The following is a 17626-nucleotide window of genomic DNA, read 5'->3' on the forward strand; positions in this document are numbered from 1 at the left end:
AAATGAGGGAGAGCAGCTTGGCTAGCTCCTCCGTCAGCTCTCTCAGCACTCTCGGGCGGATCCCATCCGGCCCCATAGACTTGTGAGCGTCCAGGTGGCATAGCAGGTCATTAACTGCTTCCTCTTGGATTATGGGGGGTTTACCCTGCTCGCCATCCCTGTCTTCCAGCTCAGGGGGCTGAATACCCTGAGGATAACTGGCCTGACTATTAAAGACTGAGGCAAAGAAAGCATTAAGTACCTCAGCCTTTTCCTCATCCTCTTTGAGCACTTCTACTTCTCAAGGAGAAGAACACAGGCTTCCAATTAGTGGGATGAAATTTGTTGACCGATTTTTCTCTTTGTAAACAGCCAGTAAATTTAATTTTCAGGGTTCAATTTGTAATTGGGTGGTGATCAGTGGCACAAAGTCTAGTCAGAGGCCAGGAACTAGCAGTGTACCCCAGGAGCAAATACTGGGTCCAGTCCTGTTCAACATCTTCATTAATGATCTGGATGATGGGACAGAGCGTACCCTCAGCAGGTTTGCAGATGACACAAAATTGGAAGGAGTGCCTGATACACCAGAGGGTTGTGCTGCCATCCAGAGGGTCTTGGACAGGCTGGAGAAGTGAACTGACAAGAACCTCATGAAGTTCAACAAGGGGAAGTGCAAAGTCCTGCAGCCGGGAAGGAACAACCCCAGGGACCAGTACATGCTGGGGGCCACCCAGCTGGAAAGTAGCTTTGTGAAAAAGGACCTGGGGACACGAAGGACACCAAGTTGAACATAAGCTAGCTACGGGTCCTTGCAGCAAAGAAGGCTAATGGTATCTAGGGCTGCGTTAGGAGGAGTATTACCAGCAGGCTGAGGGAGGTGATTCTTCCCCTCTACTCAGCACTAGTGAGGCCACACCTGGGGTGTGCGGTCCAGTGCTGGGCTCCCCAGTAGAGGAAAGATATAGAGCTACTGGAGATAGGCCAGTGAAGGGCCACGAACATGATTAAGGGACTGGAGCATCTCACACATGAGGAAAGGCTGAGAGAGCTGGGACTGTTCAGCCTGGAGGAGAGCAGGCTCAGGGGTGGGATCTCACCAATGTATATAAATATCTGAAGGGAGGGTGCAAAGAGGACAGAGCCAGGCTCTTTTCAGTGGTGGCAATGGGCACACACTGAAACACAGGAGGCTCCCTCTGAACATCAGGAAACATTTTGTCACTGTGAGGGTGACCAAACACTGGCATAGGTTGCCCACAGAGCTTGCGGAGTCTCCATCCTTGGAGATGTTCAAAAGCCATCTGGACACAGTCGTGGGCAACTGAATTAGGTGGCCGTGCTTGAGCAGGGTGGTTGGACCAAATGATCTCCAGTGGTCACTTCCAGCCTCAGCCAGTCTGTGGTTCTGTGAATGTGTACAGCCCATAAAACTGCACTGTATTCTTGCACCTGTGTAATTTACTCTGGATTTCCAAGGCAAATCATGTAACTGTAATTTATCAAATGGAATTACTGCCCAGTATTAAAATTCACTTTGTGGACATAAATAAAATGGCAATTGTTGATTTCTAGAAAGTCAAGCTTCTAAATTAAAAGATTAAAGAGCAGACAAAGACTTTTTTCCAGTTTAAAATTTGGTGGCCTTTATACTTTTCAATGATATTAAAATACTGCTTTACAGAGAATAAAGTGAGCTGTTGTTGAGGTTCAAAGCAAGGCGTTAGCATATCCCATGACCTAAAAATCCTTCTGACATAATTTGTTTGACATGCCTGTATTAGTTTCCAATTAAGCATGTAATTAAGTACTTTGGTGAATTAGAGAAGGAAAGTGACGAGTGGTATTTCATCTGAGCCGAATAAAAAGCAGACCAGATTGACTGCAGTCTCGGGCCTGCCCAGACTAAAGGCTTCTCCTTTCTTCAGAAGCTGAGAGCACTGTGCACAGACATTTATGATTGCACAGGCGAGTGCATCTCATCTGATGGCTACAATTAGCAGCACCTATCCTCCTGTCTCAGAGTTTAATGATGGATGGAGTTTTCTAATACGCTGTGGGATTTACACTTATTCCCATTTGTGTGGAACGGGAAGGAGTTTTACCCTGCCGTTGGATTAGTTATGTGCATTATATTTGCCTTATCCACAGCCAGACATCCATGGACCCAGCCAGGTAAACAGACTCAAAATGGCCCAACTTACTCACTGCTCAGTAAAGGTACCTGGGTATGGGGTGCTTGGAAAAGAGCTTGGACAGGCAGGGAGGCAAACCATCAGCTACAGAACCCAGGAGAGAAAGCTGGGTTTGTTAAATGACAGATCGAGGGCAAAACCCCAAATCCTTGTTGTGGGGATTGAGGGCACGGACCCTGGCAGGCATGCAACCAAAGACCCTTTATTACGGTGTAACTCCTCCTTTTATACAAAACTCAAGTGGTTCACGCGCTATCAGCAGCTCACTGATCGGTTACAGCCTTGTGTTCACGCGTGTCTATGCTCTAGCGGGTTGGCCGGTTCTCCCGATCACCGACATGCCTTCCCGGCCTCCATCCCGTTTACTCCTCCTCAGCAGCTCATTGCTTCTTCCTTTGTCCTCTGCCCACGTGCCTTCTCATGCCTCAAGGGCACAAGGCTCGGTGGTTGTCGTCCAGCTCCCTATCCCCACACCTTGTCACTGCAGAATCACAGCTGTCCAGCCGTCCTCTGTGCCAGATGTAGAAGAGCTGGGTTTGATGACAGCCCCCAGCAGACGGAAACCCTCCAGGGAAGAATCAAGACCTGCTGGTCTTTCCCAGGGGAGTTAAGTTACTAATGCCATGGCTTAATTAAATCCCATCTCCTGCACCTTCCTTGTCTTCTTACATGCTGGAACTTTGCTACTTTAGGTTACTTACTTCAGTAAGCGTTAGTACTTACCAGTGAAAGCTTGGGTTCAACAAAGGTAGCTCCCAGGTACTCGAAGTAAGATGCCAGTCCCTCATTAAGCCACAGATCATTCCACCAGTTCATTGTAACCAGATTTCCAAACCACTTAAATAGAAAGAAAAAATATCTCAACATCTCTTTGGACCGCTGTTTTCATTTTCGCAGGTTCAAACCTGCATTCATACCTATGCTGAAGTAACTTTATTTAATGTGTACATGTCAATTGAATAAAATGCTGGATATTACTTCAGATAGTGAAAATTCAGTAGAAGAAGATGCATCTTGGAAAAAGTCAGAGGTTCAGGGCAGTTATTTTTTGTTTCACCTACAATTTCATACCATGAGTATGGATGTCAGTGCTTTATGTCATTTTTTTACTCCATTCAATTTTAAATACTTCCCAATAAAATTCAGAAACCTAAAAGATCAGGCTATGATTAGAAGTAGGATATTTATCAAACAATTACAAAATCATTTTTCCATGTTCCTAACAAAAGGAAATTGTCAGGGGGATGATAAACAGAACCGGAGAAATAACCATTTCCAAAATCAGCAAATCCCTATCCTGGCAAGCAATAAAACTTCCACAATAGCTGCTAGGTACTCATATTTGGCAGTTCACATTTAACAAAAAACTGATGACTTGCGGATTTCTATTTTATTTGTTAATTCCTAAAAACTTGAACTACAACTTTGTTTTAAAATAAAGTTTAATAAAGTACCAACATTTGTTTTATTGGCCTGCAATAAAAACATTCTGCTCATCTGAAAGTCTGAAAAGTTACAGACCTTGTCAGAAGGGCATACAACAGCACTAGCCAAGTTAAACTCTTTTGCTAATTTTGTTGACTAAGTGCAAACACTTGTTGCTCTGGCAAACAACAGTAAATTAAACACAGTCAATATAAAAGTGAAACTGCATTATCATTCCAAACCAAATAAGAAAAATTTTGAAAATCTCTGTGAAAACTGGACAAAAGTCCAGCTACAGTGTAAAATGTGTTCATGTTAATTTTGTTCTATCACACCATAGGCTATTTCTTACAGAAAAACAAGTACCTTTTGCAATATGTACATGCACTCCCACTACAAAATACTATTTATGAAGTCCACTAATTCTCCCACTGAAGTACTAAGTACACTATATATAGAGAAAGAACTGTGTCATCCCTACATCCCTACAGTATTTTCTAGTACGGCATTCAGGTACTGTCTAAGAAAAAAAATAAGTAGCCCATTAACAGTTTTGTATCAATGAGTCCGGTGCAGTCTGTATGCAGTCTGTAGTATGACGGAATCTGCTTTTAATGTTGGTTTATCAGTTGAACATACGGTCAAATAGTCTTTCAGTCCTCTAGTGCTCACACCCCCTACTGTCAAGTCACTATTTTCTTCTGCTAATCAGCGACTGCACCATCAGCAACTGGAAGGAAACAACCTCATAGACAAATAAATGTACAGAATTTTTTACCACATGCCTGGTGTCCTAGCTCATGTGACACAATTACGGCAATCATTGCCCTTCTGCTTGTGAATTTATCACTTGGGAGGTACATCAATGACGATTCTTGGAAAGTCATTAGCCCCCAGTTTTCCATAGCACCTGCTCCAAAATCAGGCAGTGCAACCAGATCTAAATTGATTCAAACAGAGAGAAAAAAAGGGTGTCTTTAAAATTTTCAGAAGTAAAATGCTCACATGATTTTAATGCTCACACTGGTTCAGTGTAATTAAAGGATACTACATTTTAGTGGTTCTTTGCACTCTTGCAAATAGTCTGTGAAATTTCTTCCTGTCATACTTTTCCCCTATGATTACCACTCTTTCAGGGAGCCACGTAATAAATTCCCACAAAGCCCAGATCTGTACTGTATCTTGTACATACAATTGTTTTGCACAAAAATGAAGGCTGTATTCTACCAATGCTAGGAGAGAATATGTTCACTTCTGGCTCTCAGAAATCTTTCTCGGTATGAGTTTTTAGGAAGGATCACACTCACCTCTTTCTTCAGCCTAACAATTGATAAAAAAAAAACAAAACCTTGCTCTTTCAGCTTTGTGAGTAGAGGTATCCTTTCCACTCCTGTCTGAAAGGAGCCTTAGAAACATCATCTCTTTGTTTCCACAGCAGGGCTGTTACCCCTGCACTCCCCTTCCGCCTTATGCATAGGGAGCAGTCTTCCAGTTCAGATGTGAGAATTGGACGAAACAGAGATGGGCATGGATGAACATCAGAGATCTCAAAGAAAGATATACTGTTTAAACTGAGCAGCAAAGAGCAAAATTTGCAAAAGGTATACAGAACATTTTGGAAGCAGACACATGCTTGTACTCCAAACCAGCTGACCATGAGCCAGCTCCAGTCCGAAAGCAACGCAGTTAACCTAAGCGTGGTGCTGAACCCCAGCAAAGCTAGACTGCATCTCAGCAGGGCTTATCGCCTCAGGCTTACAGCAAAGGCGTTTCACTTTTGGTGAGGCAGCCCTCATCTAGCCAGCCTGAGGCAAGAGAGCTCACTTATAAATGCATTAAAATCAGGTGAAGACAAACCTTTAAATACCTATAATTTTAAATGTGTTTATTCTTAATTTCGCATTTTGAGCTCACAATAGAAATTTCTAGCATTTACAAGGAGCTGTTCTTGGTAGATCTAATCCTATCGATTTTTAAGCAAAACATCAAAGAAAGTGAAATGCAGTTGGTATTGCATGACATTACAGTGGGGACCATAATGGTATTACAGCGGGGATTATAATGGTATTACAGCATTCTGTGAAACTGAAATCTTACCTAAGAGGAAGCCTGCGATACTGTTCTTCTACTCCAATTTTGTAATATTTTTATACTAATGAATTAATGTATTGACATTGCTGCTAAACAGAAGAACACAAACATGAAACAGAATTGTCTACAGCCCTTGACTACCTTGTATGATTACTAAGGTAACAAATTTTCAAAAGTGACAATTGCATATATTACATTCTCCATACGAAGTGTTAGTGTTACTCTAAATACACTGGGAGATAACACATTTACACAGATGAAAAATTATTTCTTTCAAGTGCTGAAATACAGATTTGACAAATCAAAAAATTATCTAGTCAAGAAAGGAGGGAAATTCTTCCTCCACAATCCTGCAATCTGCTAAGATCATGGGCAGATCAAAACTCATTTTAAGTAAGAACTGCCTTCTGTGCCCTCGATATTCTACCAATTTGTATAAAAGAGCCATGTTTCCCCTGTAATATTAATGCTGAAGCCCTTGGGAATCCAAGTACAAGTAGTGGACAAACTGTGCAGTGAACCACATGATGGCACCCTTCTTTCTTGACTGAAGCTTGACTTAAGTAACTTACCTGATGTCCATTTTAAGCAGAAGCAATGTTTTCCTGCAGGAATCTTTTTCTGGGGAGGAACGTGCAGGAACATATAGCCAACTCACAGGTAAGACAGGGACATATTGAAGAAAGCAAGGAATGCTCTGGGGAGACGTGGGTTATAGCAAGCGTGGCTTTACTAGGAGGATGTCGGGACTGGCCTATATCAGGTCTATGCATCCCAGAAATAGCCACGTGACTGAACCACTCCTTTTCGATCCACTTTGTAGCCCCATCTGCCCCTCATTAGGAAATGACGCTTTAAGAGAATGAGTGTTTTGTGAAGGTAAGAGTGCTGAGTTATGGGTTAGTAAGAGCCATGAGGCAGAAAGGAGAATTCAGTGAGTTAAAGCTTAGGGGTTTTATTCCTTGAATGTGGTAAGCTGTAAAAAGACAATACTGCAAAAGAACCCGTTGCTTCTGTGAATGTTACACCATCAGCAGCCATTTCTGGTCCATTTAAGAAAATAAGTAATCATCTCACCTGTCTTTGGCAGAGGGTAGCTGACGTTAAGTAAGTCTTCCAGAAATGAAAATATTTGGCCTGTGATACTCAAAGCATAGTCAACATACCCATTTTTAACTGCCTCTTTCCGAGCCCAAATACGTATCTGCAGTAAAACAAGGAAGCGTTATTTCAGACAACCCTCGTATTTCCAATTTCTTTGCTTCTCTTCCATGAATCGTTGTTTGAAAATGCTGTCTGTCCACACCAGATGATGCAATGAAGCTTTTAATGAAAAAAGTCCCAACCCAAGTCTTGCTGGACCTAACAAAATGTGGCACAGAGCCTAATCCTGCTAAAACCTAGAAGAGTTCCAGCACTTCAAAAGGGCCAAGACTTGAATCCAACTATACATTGCTGGAACGAACAGACTCCTGATTTTTCTTTTATTAAAGAGGAAATGCTGTAAAACTATTTAGACCCACACATCTTAAGCCAATGTATTCCAGCCAGTGAGCCTGGGTGACAAACTTTCCTTCAAAAAAATTCCCTGAAGAGAGAAAAATGGATGTTCAGAGAGCATTTGCTGTCCAAACATACACATCTCTCCTCTTGAACTTTCACACAGGCTGAAACAGACCACTGGCCTCCCACTGCTGCTAAAGAGAGCAGATGACATCTGAGCAGATGACATCTGTACCTCTGAGTAACAGAGACGGCAGCAGCAAGCAAAGCTTTTCCCTCCCACGCCCATTTGCTTTGTCATGGTACTGAAGGGGGCAGCTGCTTGCCGGAGGTGATGGAGTAGACTGAGGAAAGGTTTATGTCTCCATCATGTATCTCTGGATACGAGACCCCCCCAGGTGCCTAGCAGCTCAAACCCCCCACATTTCTTGCATCTCACAAGGAGCTGCACAGCCAAACCCTCATAGCACAGTTGGGGAAGCATGAGGATTTAATTTAAAAAGGAAAAAATAAAGCATATTCAGTCAACAGAGCATCCTCAGCCTCTGAGCCCCTCTTTTCAGCCGAGGCTTCAGAGGAGATTCAAAGATCAGATCCCTTCATTTTGCAAAACCTAAACATAATGGGCAGACCTAAAATCCCAATCCTAGTATGAGCTTTGAGTTATAAAACTGGTGTTTCGGGTTGTAAATTACTTACCAGAAATGACAAAACAGACACAACAAACATGCTCACACAAATACTGTGGAGCCATAAATTGAGTATCTCTGTCTGAAACCAAGGGGTGAAATACTCTCGCCCCTCTGTCTCACAGAGGATGGGTGGTGGTGCCTCTTCCCTCTGAAAAACGCTAGTTCGACTGCGTTGCTTTGCTGACTTCTGTCAGTACACGTCAGCCCAAGAAAAAGGCACCACAGATACAGCTGTAAGCATCCAACAGATTTTATGCAGGGTATACATGCAGGTATGACATACCAAGTCCAATTTTCACTTTAGAAAGGAGCTAATACTGTGCTTCATAGGTCATCTCTGCACTGTCCTCCCACCTTGTCCCACCTTTTCCCAGTAGGATGACAGCAAACTAACCAAGAAGCTAACATGGTGCTCTCATTTATTAAGGGTAGCAAGTATAAGGCTTTACGCTTGAGCTTACTATTTATTTTGGAACAACTTGTTACACCTTTTCCCCGTTGACTTTCAACAAAAGAAGGGAAGCGAAACGACTGGTGCCAACAGAGTGTATTTTTTACAGCTTCCCTCAAGAAGCTTTGCCCATTGTAGTGTAAGAGCAAAACTGAATACTCACTGATGAAGAAGCTTCAAACACAAAACAGTCGCTTTTGGAGGCTAAAAAAATGTGCCCACTGCAGAATAAAAGGTTAAAATACTAGTATACAAAATGCTTGGAGCACAGTATTGCACCTACTGATGTCATGACACTGGTCCTCAAAGGGCCTTGAAGAACAAGGCACTGAACTTCAGTGGTTTGTCACAGCAGTGGAAATGGGTATTTTTTCCAACTAAGAGAGCTAAGAAGATAAGAAGATCCTGAATTATGACCAGTACTTTCTACAGAGTGGCTGCCTCTAAAGTTTTAACATACAGAGACCATACCTACTTGTGGAATTGTATGGAATGGTCAGCACAGGACAACAAACTAATTGTCCTAAAGGAAAGCTTTCTTTCCTTTAGGAAATATCTGCAGGATAAATGTTAGCAGTTTTGCCACATAAGCAAATAGTTTTGGAATGGAAAGCACATTTAATGTCTGTGATATCTTCTAAAGCACATGATGCACCACAGAGCCAAATTCTGTTGTAAACTGCTATAATGTAATGCAGCCTTGTATTTACCTCGTTTCCCCGCTCAGTTCTGGTGACATAATCAAAATCACAAATCACAAAAGCAGTCAAGTAAGTTGACATTTTCAGCGAAGTGTTAAATGTCGTAACTGTCCACAGGCTTCCATCTTCATCCTTAATTTCAGACACATCTAGAAAAAATATCAAAGAAATGTTCAAACCATTGCTCTTCCATAACAAACAAGGAATTTTGAGTTTTCTGCATGTTTTTTACACCTCTTTTCAATATGCTGTATTTCTGCACTAACTTCACATGTTTCTGGTAGAAGGCAAGCAGCCTGACTCCTTGCTACTGCCACATATCAGAGTTGTGACCTTTCATGCAAACACCAAAAATCCACTCTTGAGCTTCTTAACTGAAGTCTTGGAAGGATATCAAACTGCGTCAGATTTAGGATGTGGGCCAACTGTGGACAATTTATCCCATGCTGCATATCTCTAAAATGTACGATCTGTTATGATTCAAATATAGGTCATGTGTGCCCAAGAATTACGAAATACTTAATCAGATACCTTCCTTCTAAGTAAGGGTGACATGGACAAGATTCTCAGGGGAAAAAAAATGCTTCAAGTGACTCTCACAAGATCCCACCTATTATACTTCCTAAGTTACTTAGCTTCCATGCAATAAACCTTCCTTTTTATGGCTGAAAATTATTCAGGTGAAAAATAAAGATTCATGGCACTGAACTGCAGAAAAAAGACATTAGGAAGGAGGCAAGAGATCCAACGGATTTCTGTAGGAATACTAATTTACAGCATTTGTTTGGAATCTTGTACCCCACATGCATCCCACATGAGGTCCCAGCACGGGACAGGAGGAGCATCTTCAGAGCATTATAGTCCTCTCGTTCTTATTCTGCACATACACTGGAGGCTATAGGGTCTCCTGTGTTTTACCTGCCTGGTAAAACAATTTTTTGTATGTTGTAAATACATCTTAAAATTTACCTTGAATAAAAGGAATCCCTTAATAACATAATTACAAGCTTTGCATACTGGAGCTGCCATTTGGTTTTAAGCAGATGTCACGCAGTATGACAGACACACTGACTACGCAGTAAATGCCAGGAATCAAACCTGTGCAGCCTCCAGCAACCATAGGAGAAGACATCGCAAATGACAAAATGACGGAATTATTGCCATCAGAGGCATTAATTATGAATAACTGTCTCCAAAATTTTAAGTTCATAGGCACAGATTTTCTGTGCATTTTCAAGGCATTAGTGCACGGACAACAGAATGCTGTTGCAGATAAATTACACCCTTTTTAAAAGTAATTTAGGGGGAAAAAACCACATAAGTCTACTTGTTTACCTACCGATAGCAGGCATGTTGGAAAGAGCCACATAGCTCGGGTCATGGACAATTCTGATATTAAATGTGGCCTTCATGGCAGGTTCATCAAAACATGGATAAACTGTCCTGGCATACGTTGGTTCCAGTTGGGAGGCAATCAGCATACTGTATTAAAAATAAAAGTTAAGATTAATCCAGCATGCTACAGCTGATCAGAATCAATATATAGTGCATAAAAACACCAAATCAGAAAAATCAAGGAATTAATCACATAGATATGCAGACTTGGAAAAGGTTTGGTTATTATTTAAAGCCATGATTAAATTCTCGTGCCCAACAGACTGTTCAGTTTGGATGCTTCTAGAGAAACGCAGTCTTTTTTAATTAGGTCATTTTTTTTTCTCACAGGCCTTTTCCAGATATCATGTTTTAAATATTTGAGCTTTTCTAGTTTGTTTATTAAGACAGAGTTGATTAAAGCTTTGCACACAGCAGGGCAGTGCTCAAAAGTGATACAATGCCCAACTTTAATTTCGTAATTAGACTCTCCCTGTACACCTGTTTCTCTCTCTAACGCATGCACTCTTATTTTCATGGTACATTTTAATAAAAAGTTGTAATAACCGTTAGGTGACCGCACATACATGCACTTGCACCCTTCTGTCAAACCACATAGAGAAGAACTCCAGTGACAGCAGCACCAGTGCCATCCCAGTGTGCTGGCAAGCCCTTCAGGAGGATACTTTTCTACCTTACACTATGGAGCCTTGCCTCACTTGGGGCAGATCTCTGTGACACACTGGCTGGAATCAAAAAATAAACCACCGTGTCCCGTGGCCAAAGTTTCAAGAAGAGCTGTACACCTGGGCTGTTCATGTTAGGGCATCTTGACCAGGAATTAATAAAAATGTGCATGCAATGGTTCTCAAAGCTCCATACCTGTCGGCCAAATAGTTGCCAGCAGCTGGGTGTACAAAAATGGCATGATCTCTTTTGTCAGTGACCTTGATACTGTCACAGGGCTAATATCTTTCAGCTGTAGTTGGGGTGTTCCCTAGCAGTGTACTCACACCAGGTGCACAAAGCCTTACGCTTAGCACAGACACATCCCAAACGAGCCAGGGGCCATCAGGGCAGTATCCATACATTAAGTAACACTATGTAACGAGTCAGATCTACCGTACAAGTACAGCATGACTGCGCCTGATCATCATCTGTAGCACTGAACCATGTCCAAAACCTAAGGCTGCATGTTTTAAGATTCCCTTTTCCTGGTACCTGTAATGAATGGTTTAGCTTTCCATTGATATTCTCATCACTTTGCAGAAGACGTACCGCACTGTGTGCAGTTCAACCCAAGGAACAGAGTCATTAGCTTCCTGCTTCCATTGACAAAACTCAGCAATACTTTCCACTCAGTTCCCAAGGCCAGCCTTCCAGGAGTCCTTGTCTTTTGAAAGAGGTTTAAATCACTGCTACCTAACCCTGCTCAAAGCTGATCTAATCAACCCAGTCCTGAAAGCATCAGCAGCTCATCTACACTATGTCATCCTCATTGCTGATGCTGGGCAACGGAGTTAGTATCAACAGGACAACTGCGTAAAAGCACTGTACTCTCAAAACATGGTACATTTTGCATTTAACAGACATGTTTGATGCTGTACCATAACACAACTTATGACATTTAAAAGAACCCATGCTGAACATACATTGATGCATGGTGACTATTGGCACCACAACATCTATTTTGAAGTGAGGATTGGCTCGAGAGAGAGCAGCACAACTTATTTGACTCCTTGCCTGTCAGTGCAGGAAGATTTTCTTTATGGACCTGATTCACTGCAGAGTCAAGTGTGTGCTGTGCCAGCCACCAGCTGCCTTGCTGAATGCAGCTGAATCATAGAATCATTAAGGTTGGAAAAGGCCTCTAAGATCATCGAGTCCAACCGTCGACCCAACACCACCACGCCCACTAAACCATGTCCCTAAGCACCACTTCTACACGTCTTTTAAATACCTCCAGGGAGGGGGACTCAACCACTTCCCGGGGCAGCCTGTTCCAATCTTTAACCACTCTTTCAGCAAAGACATTTTTCCTCACATCCAATCTAAATCTCCCCTGGCGCAACTTGAGGCCATTTCCTCTCGTCCTATCGCCAGTTACTTGGGAGAAGAGACCAACACCCACCTCACTACAGCCTCCTTTCAGGTAGTTGTAGAGAGCAATGAGGTCTCCCCTCAGCCTCCTTTTCTCCAGGCTAAACAACCCCAGCTCCCTCAGCCGCTCCTCATAAGACTTGTGCTCCAGACCCCTCACCAGCTTCGTTGCCCTGAAGCTCCACCTGAGACAGAAGTATTGCCTCCTCCCCTCCTTTATCCTGTCCCATGACAGAAAGTGACTTAACCCTCTGCCAGGGTTGCACGGAAGCAGCAAAAGTGACAGGCCACTTCATCGAGGGAATCAATCACCAAAAATACTCTAATCTCCTTCTTCCCATGCGGCAAAGTATGCTTTTGTGCATTCAGTTGTGCAATCAGTCACAGGTTGGTTCTAGGAAACACTGAGCAACCCCAAATTCCCCCGCACCAGTGCAATTACTGCCTCAGGAGGCTCTGCACCAGTAGAAACTGATGCAGACGCTTAGCAAATTTGCCCACAAGAAATTCGTGTTCAAGAATACGGAATAGCATATATTGGGCAAAAGCACCGTGATAGAAAAGAAATATGAGGATGGATTAAATGTTATTTTTCAGCAGGTCTCCAAATAAAAAAGAAAAATGGGAATGTTTCATGCATGTTACACAAACAACTGGCGTTTCAAACACACATTACCTCATATAATTTGTCAGAATGAGTCATTGTTGGGGCTTTTGTCTTGGTTTTTTATTTTTTTAAAAGGTGAAAGCATTAGCATGAACTGAATCACCAGCAAACTTTTTTCCACACTGGAATATTATCACAAAACAAATGACCCAAAAGGAAATTAATTTTAAAAAAAGCCTAACATTGCCTAAGCAGACAAATAAATTCCTCTCTTAAGCCTACAGTTTAGTGCATAGATTTCATTTTCTTTTTTCATAAGTATCATATAATGCCTCCTTCCTCTAGTGAAACAAAATCAAAGCCACAATACTTTCAAATAATGAGAAATAAACAGATAACAGGATCTCTTAGCCTAAATCTTTGGCAATTTATACTACACAAGTGTCTAAAAACAAGAAAAGGAAAATTAAGAATTCATCGTGTATAACACATGCATGCCTAGTGGATGCTGTTTCACCTGATAAAAAAACAGCACCATTGTAGAAGAAACGTTTTATGTTGATGCAAAAAAGGTTATTCTTCTAAAAATGCCTTCTCATTAAAATAATGTTATTTGTAATACTGATAGCATAATGGGGTTTTGTGTTAACATCTTTTATATCTGATTTCTTCCACTTTAAAAATATGTAAGAATTAAACTGTAAAACAAATCCTGAAGTGGCTCAAAGTAAGGGAGTTTTACAGTGAGCAGAATCCTGCTCTCTGCAGCAGCTGCCCCCAACACCCGGTCCCTCTTTCAGGTGAGCGGTGCTCAATACTAACACGCAGCCCAAGAAAACACCAAACCTGTTATTTGCTCTGATTTCTGTCCCATGCCTTTGATGGTCTTACCCACAGATTCACGTAAAACAGAGCTAAGAAGAACTTCAGATCCCCTGCTCTGAGGCACAATTAACTGCACCAATGCTGTTCTAATCCCCTTTGACCTCATTCTAGTAACTGGTGCAGAAGCAACTGGTAAAAATCAGCGCAAATATTGTGTTCGATTACATTTTGGAATGCCTGTTAATACCAGCCCTATCCAGTCAGGTATTTCATAGAAGTTGCACAGGAGATGTGCAGAGTGGCTACCAAGCAAAATTCTCAAAGGATTTTGCAACACTGACGTGAACAGTGACGTACCGCCTGCACTTTACGGTATGCTCCACAGGGATCCTCTAACCCTGGAGCAGTATACATGAGCTCATTCACAGCAGCGCAAGATCTGTATGCAGAACGATGCTACAACAAACCTGCTGCATGGTGTATGTTTGAGCCCGCGCTGCTAGAGAAGAAGGGCAAAGGTGGCTTCTGTATCTTTCTGCCTACCCAGATCCTGGCACGGACTCTCCCAGCTATATGCAGAACACAGCCTCCCCATTTCAACAGGAAAGCGTTCGAATACTTAGGGCTGGTGAAATGGGGGCATTCTCCTTTTTTACCTCCTCTGCTCCTGCAAGCACTGCAGACATGGGCTGTGCACTATCCATAAAGAGCACTCCCATTTTTCAGAGTTTTCTTTTGTGTGTAAGACCAGATCAGGTGGGTAGTACAAATTTTCAACAACAGTAAAAACATACGCAGTCATCAATGATCAAACTGCTAACAAACAATTTTTGTGTTGGAAATTCAGTGAAGTTTGGGCTTTGGTTTATTCTGTTTTCCACAGAGGTGAGGTTAGCACTTTGCAAAATAGCTGCCTCTGCAAACAGCTTTCCCACACCACCTTGCCAGTGTGCTCCGGCTCTGACTTGTAGAGGGGACAGGGAACAGTACTTTGTGTCAACTAGCTAATTCTGCCAATCTGCCAAGAGCAATACAGATATCTGACCACAAAAAAAGCTGGTGCCAAAGCCCAGACGGAATAAACATTTCAGGGACTTCACTTCTCTTTAGGATCTAGCTGTCTACTGAAAGCTTGCCCTTCTCTGCTTGAACTGTTCTGAAACGAGAGGTCTCTAGTGGTTCCACATGCACAAATTACAAAAACCACTAAAACTTGTAGTGCATGCAAGAAATACAGGAATCTGCATGACCATAGATAAATGGTGCATTGTCTGTTACAGCTGGTGGTTTAAGTTAGGTGCTGAAGTCAGAAGCCTATGCAGGAGTCAGACCCCGAAGCTCTCCCGGAGCCAGGTACAAGTCACTTTAGAAGAGCTACAGGACAGTCCACTGAAGATCATGGTTTCCTCACAGCATAATAATGGGCTTTGTACTGACAGCTGAAGGGCACTGAATGTTTTTAAATTGCTTCTGATCTATATAATCCATCAGAATCCAACTTTTTCCATCATTAAGAGCTTGCTAGAGCTTACAGACTATATCCCTCAAAACACACCTCCTCCAAAAAAAAAATGAAGGCAAAACCCCTTCAGTGTAACTGGACCCCATCAGATTAGGAAACGGCTGGTAAAGTGATGACTTTATTCTTAGTGAAGGAAAAAATAACAAGATACTATTGCATACTCTCGATTCAGAGAAATCCTTTTTAAAGCAGAAAAGATATGCAAAATCCATTCAAGAATATCAGGAATGTGGGCAGGAACAAGTAACCAAAACAATACATTATATCTGCAATCAGTGGATTTCCGTTGATTTATTTCAGTGTCTGAACACCACTGGCATCTCTTTAACCAGACTGCAGTCTCACATTTCATTAGTGCTTCGTGATGAGCAAAGAATGACATCAGACAATTGTCAAAAAATCATCTAAAAAATTGGAAATTGAATTACATACATTTACTTAATGATTTAAAAACATTTTTTTCTTATTTTCTACTGTGGCAGCACAGCTGACAATAGCTTTTTTCCCAGATCCTCTGAATTTTACATACTCTGAATCAAAAAATGTCATAGTCTAATTTAGTGTTTCTTATATAGGACTTGATGGAATTAATACAGCATCAGAGAGCACACTGATACAGTATTAAGTAATTAAGTGCTTGTTCTTTTCTTACTTATTTACATTTTTTAAAATTATGTAAATTAAGCAAAGTGTTCTAGATTTTCCTTAACTCAAAAGTTGCACAAATAATCCTGGGAATGACAATCAGTGAGTGAAGAAATAGCAACTGAAGAAAAGCAGAATATATTTCCTAAAATACTTTTTACCATACTGCATTTTTCTCTAAGGCTAACCAACTTATCTCCTTTTTCTTAAAAAAAAAAAGTCTGCATAAGTTAAATTTTCCAGATGTGGCAGCCAATGGTATCAGTAAAGATTTACACAAGAGCTGGGAGTTGAAAAACCAGCTCGTTGCAGAAAAACCACACAGTCCTCCTCCATTTCAGTAAAAACTATTAACTTTATTTTGTGGTTTCTTATTATTACTACCCATACAGGGACTTGCATGTATGGATCTTGCGAGTAACTGAATATTACCTGCTTGGACAAGACGGCTATGAACTGCTGAGATACAGTTTATTTTAGTGGACTCATCAATAGGCTAGGAGCCAAGAACTCTTGAAGTTTAACTCTAGTTTTTCTTTTGACTCACCGATTACTGACCCTCAGCAATTCACTACATCTTTAATTATCAAAAACAAAGTAACTTTAAAATAAGTAATTTATCTGCCTCTCCTTTAAACACCTATTTTGAGAAACTTGTCTTCTGCTGGAACTATGTAAATCATAAACTTAAGTTTCACTTTTCTTTAGCAAGTTTCACATCCAGAAGTTTATACTGCAATTCACCTTGAGAAGATTCCCAATAAAAAAATAAATAAGCAAGCATTATTTTGAGGGTGAAAATCTGTTTTAGATGATTGACTGCTTGATAAGCTCACACTGCCCCAGTACTGATTTTGCAGTTCAAAAGAAAATAAACAGGAAAGCATCCTAATAGCAGTCATTAAGGAAATCATTGGTTGTTTGATGACAGCCAAACAACTTCATGTGCAATAGCGCCCACAAAGTCCAGCTGCCTAAAGCAGCCACCCATCCTACTCCGCCATACTTCTGAAACTGCATGTGGTCAACGTCTCTAAACTCATGCCCAAATACACACCCAAAATCCTGAGTTCTAGGTAAAGACATGCTCCCCACAGACACAGGCAGAGGTGGTGACGAGCTGTCAGTAGCTACACAGACACGCGTGGGGCCAGGATGAAGACTCTGTGCGGGACTGTGGCCCCCGGGAACTGGGCATAGGTATTGTCTGACCCCTTGCTGCCAGTGAAAGGCACAGAAAGAGAGACTTTAAACTGTCCAGAAAAGGTTGCTCGAGCAGTTGAGATAGGCTCTTTCCCCTGCCAAAGACAGACCTCTGTCTGACAGACCCTCAGTAAGCCCTCCCAGACTAAGTCTGGAGCTGCAGCTCCTCGCCAGCCTCTGCAAACAAGAAGGTCTTTGCAAACCATCTCAGCGTGGTGTTTGCAGCCCACCACCAGCCGGTGTTGCGGATCAAGTCAGCTGCTGAAGGAAAGCCAGGGCAACCTAGCTGGTGCTCTCAGGCCTGGTACCACCTGAA

At 41.8% G+C, this 17626-nt stretch overlaps 1 protein-coding gene across 4 annotated transcripts in view; it reads right to left on the reverse strand.

The window, feature by feature from the left end:
* LOC103925716 (aminopeptidase Q) overlaps positions 1-17626 on the reverse strand; it is a 60809-nt gene that overhangs the window by 22868 nt on the left and 20315 nt on the right. For 3 of the 4 annotated variants that reach the window (XM_009334464.1, XM_009334463.1, XM_009334462.1), the window contains 5 exons: positions 10374-10516; positions 9044-9183; positions 6765-6891; positions 4382-4536; positions 2895-3008 (listed from right to left, as the gene is read on the reverse strand). In XM_009334464.1, the coding sequence (XP_009332739.1) occupies positions 2895-3008; positions 4382-4536; positions 6765-6891; positions 9044-9183; positions 10374-10515 (678 nt within the window). In that variant the 5' untranslated portion in view covers position 10516. Of the gene's footprint in view, positions 1-2894; positions 3009-4381; positions 4537-6764; positions 6892-8616; positions 8720-9043; positions 9184-10373; positions 10517-17626 lie in introns of those variants that run through there. The other variant, XM_009334465.1, reaches the window with a different exon arrangement.

The sequence above is a fragment of the Pygoscelis adeliae genome, unplaced genomic scaffold (assembly GCF_000699105.1).
Source record: "Pygoscelis adeliae isolate BGI_AS28 unplaced genomic scaffold, ASM69910v1 Scaffold252, whole genome shotgun sequence".
Classification (NCBI taxonomy): Eukaryota; Metazoa; Chordata; class Aves; order Sphenisciformes; family Spheniscidae; genus Pygoscelis; species Pygoscelis adeliae.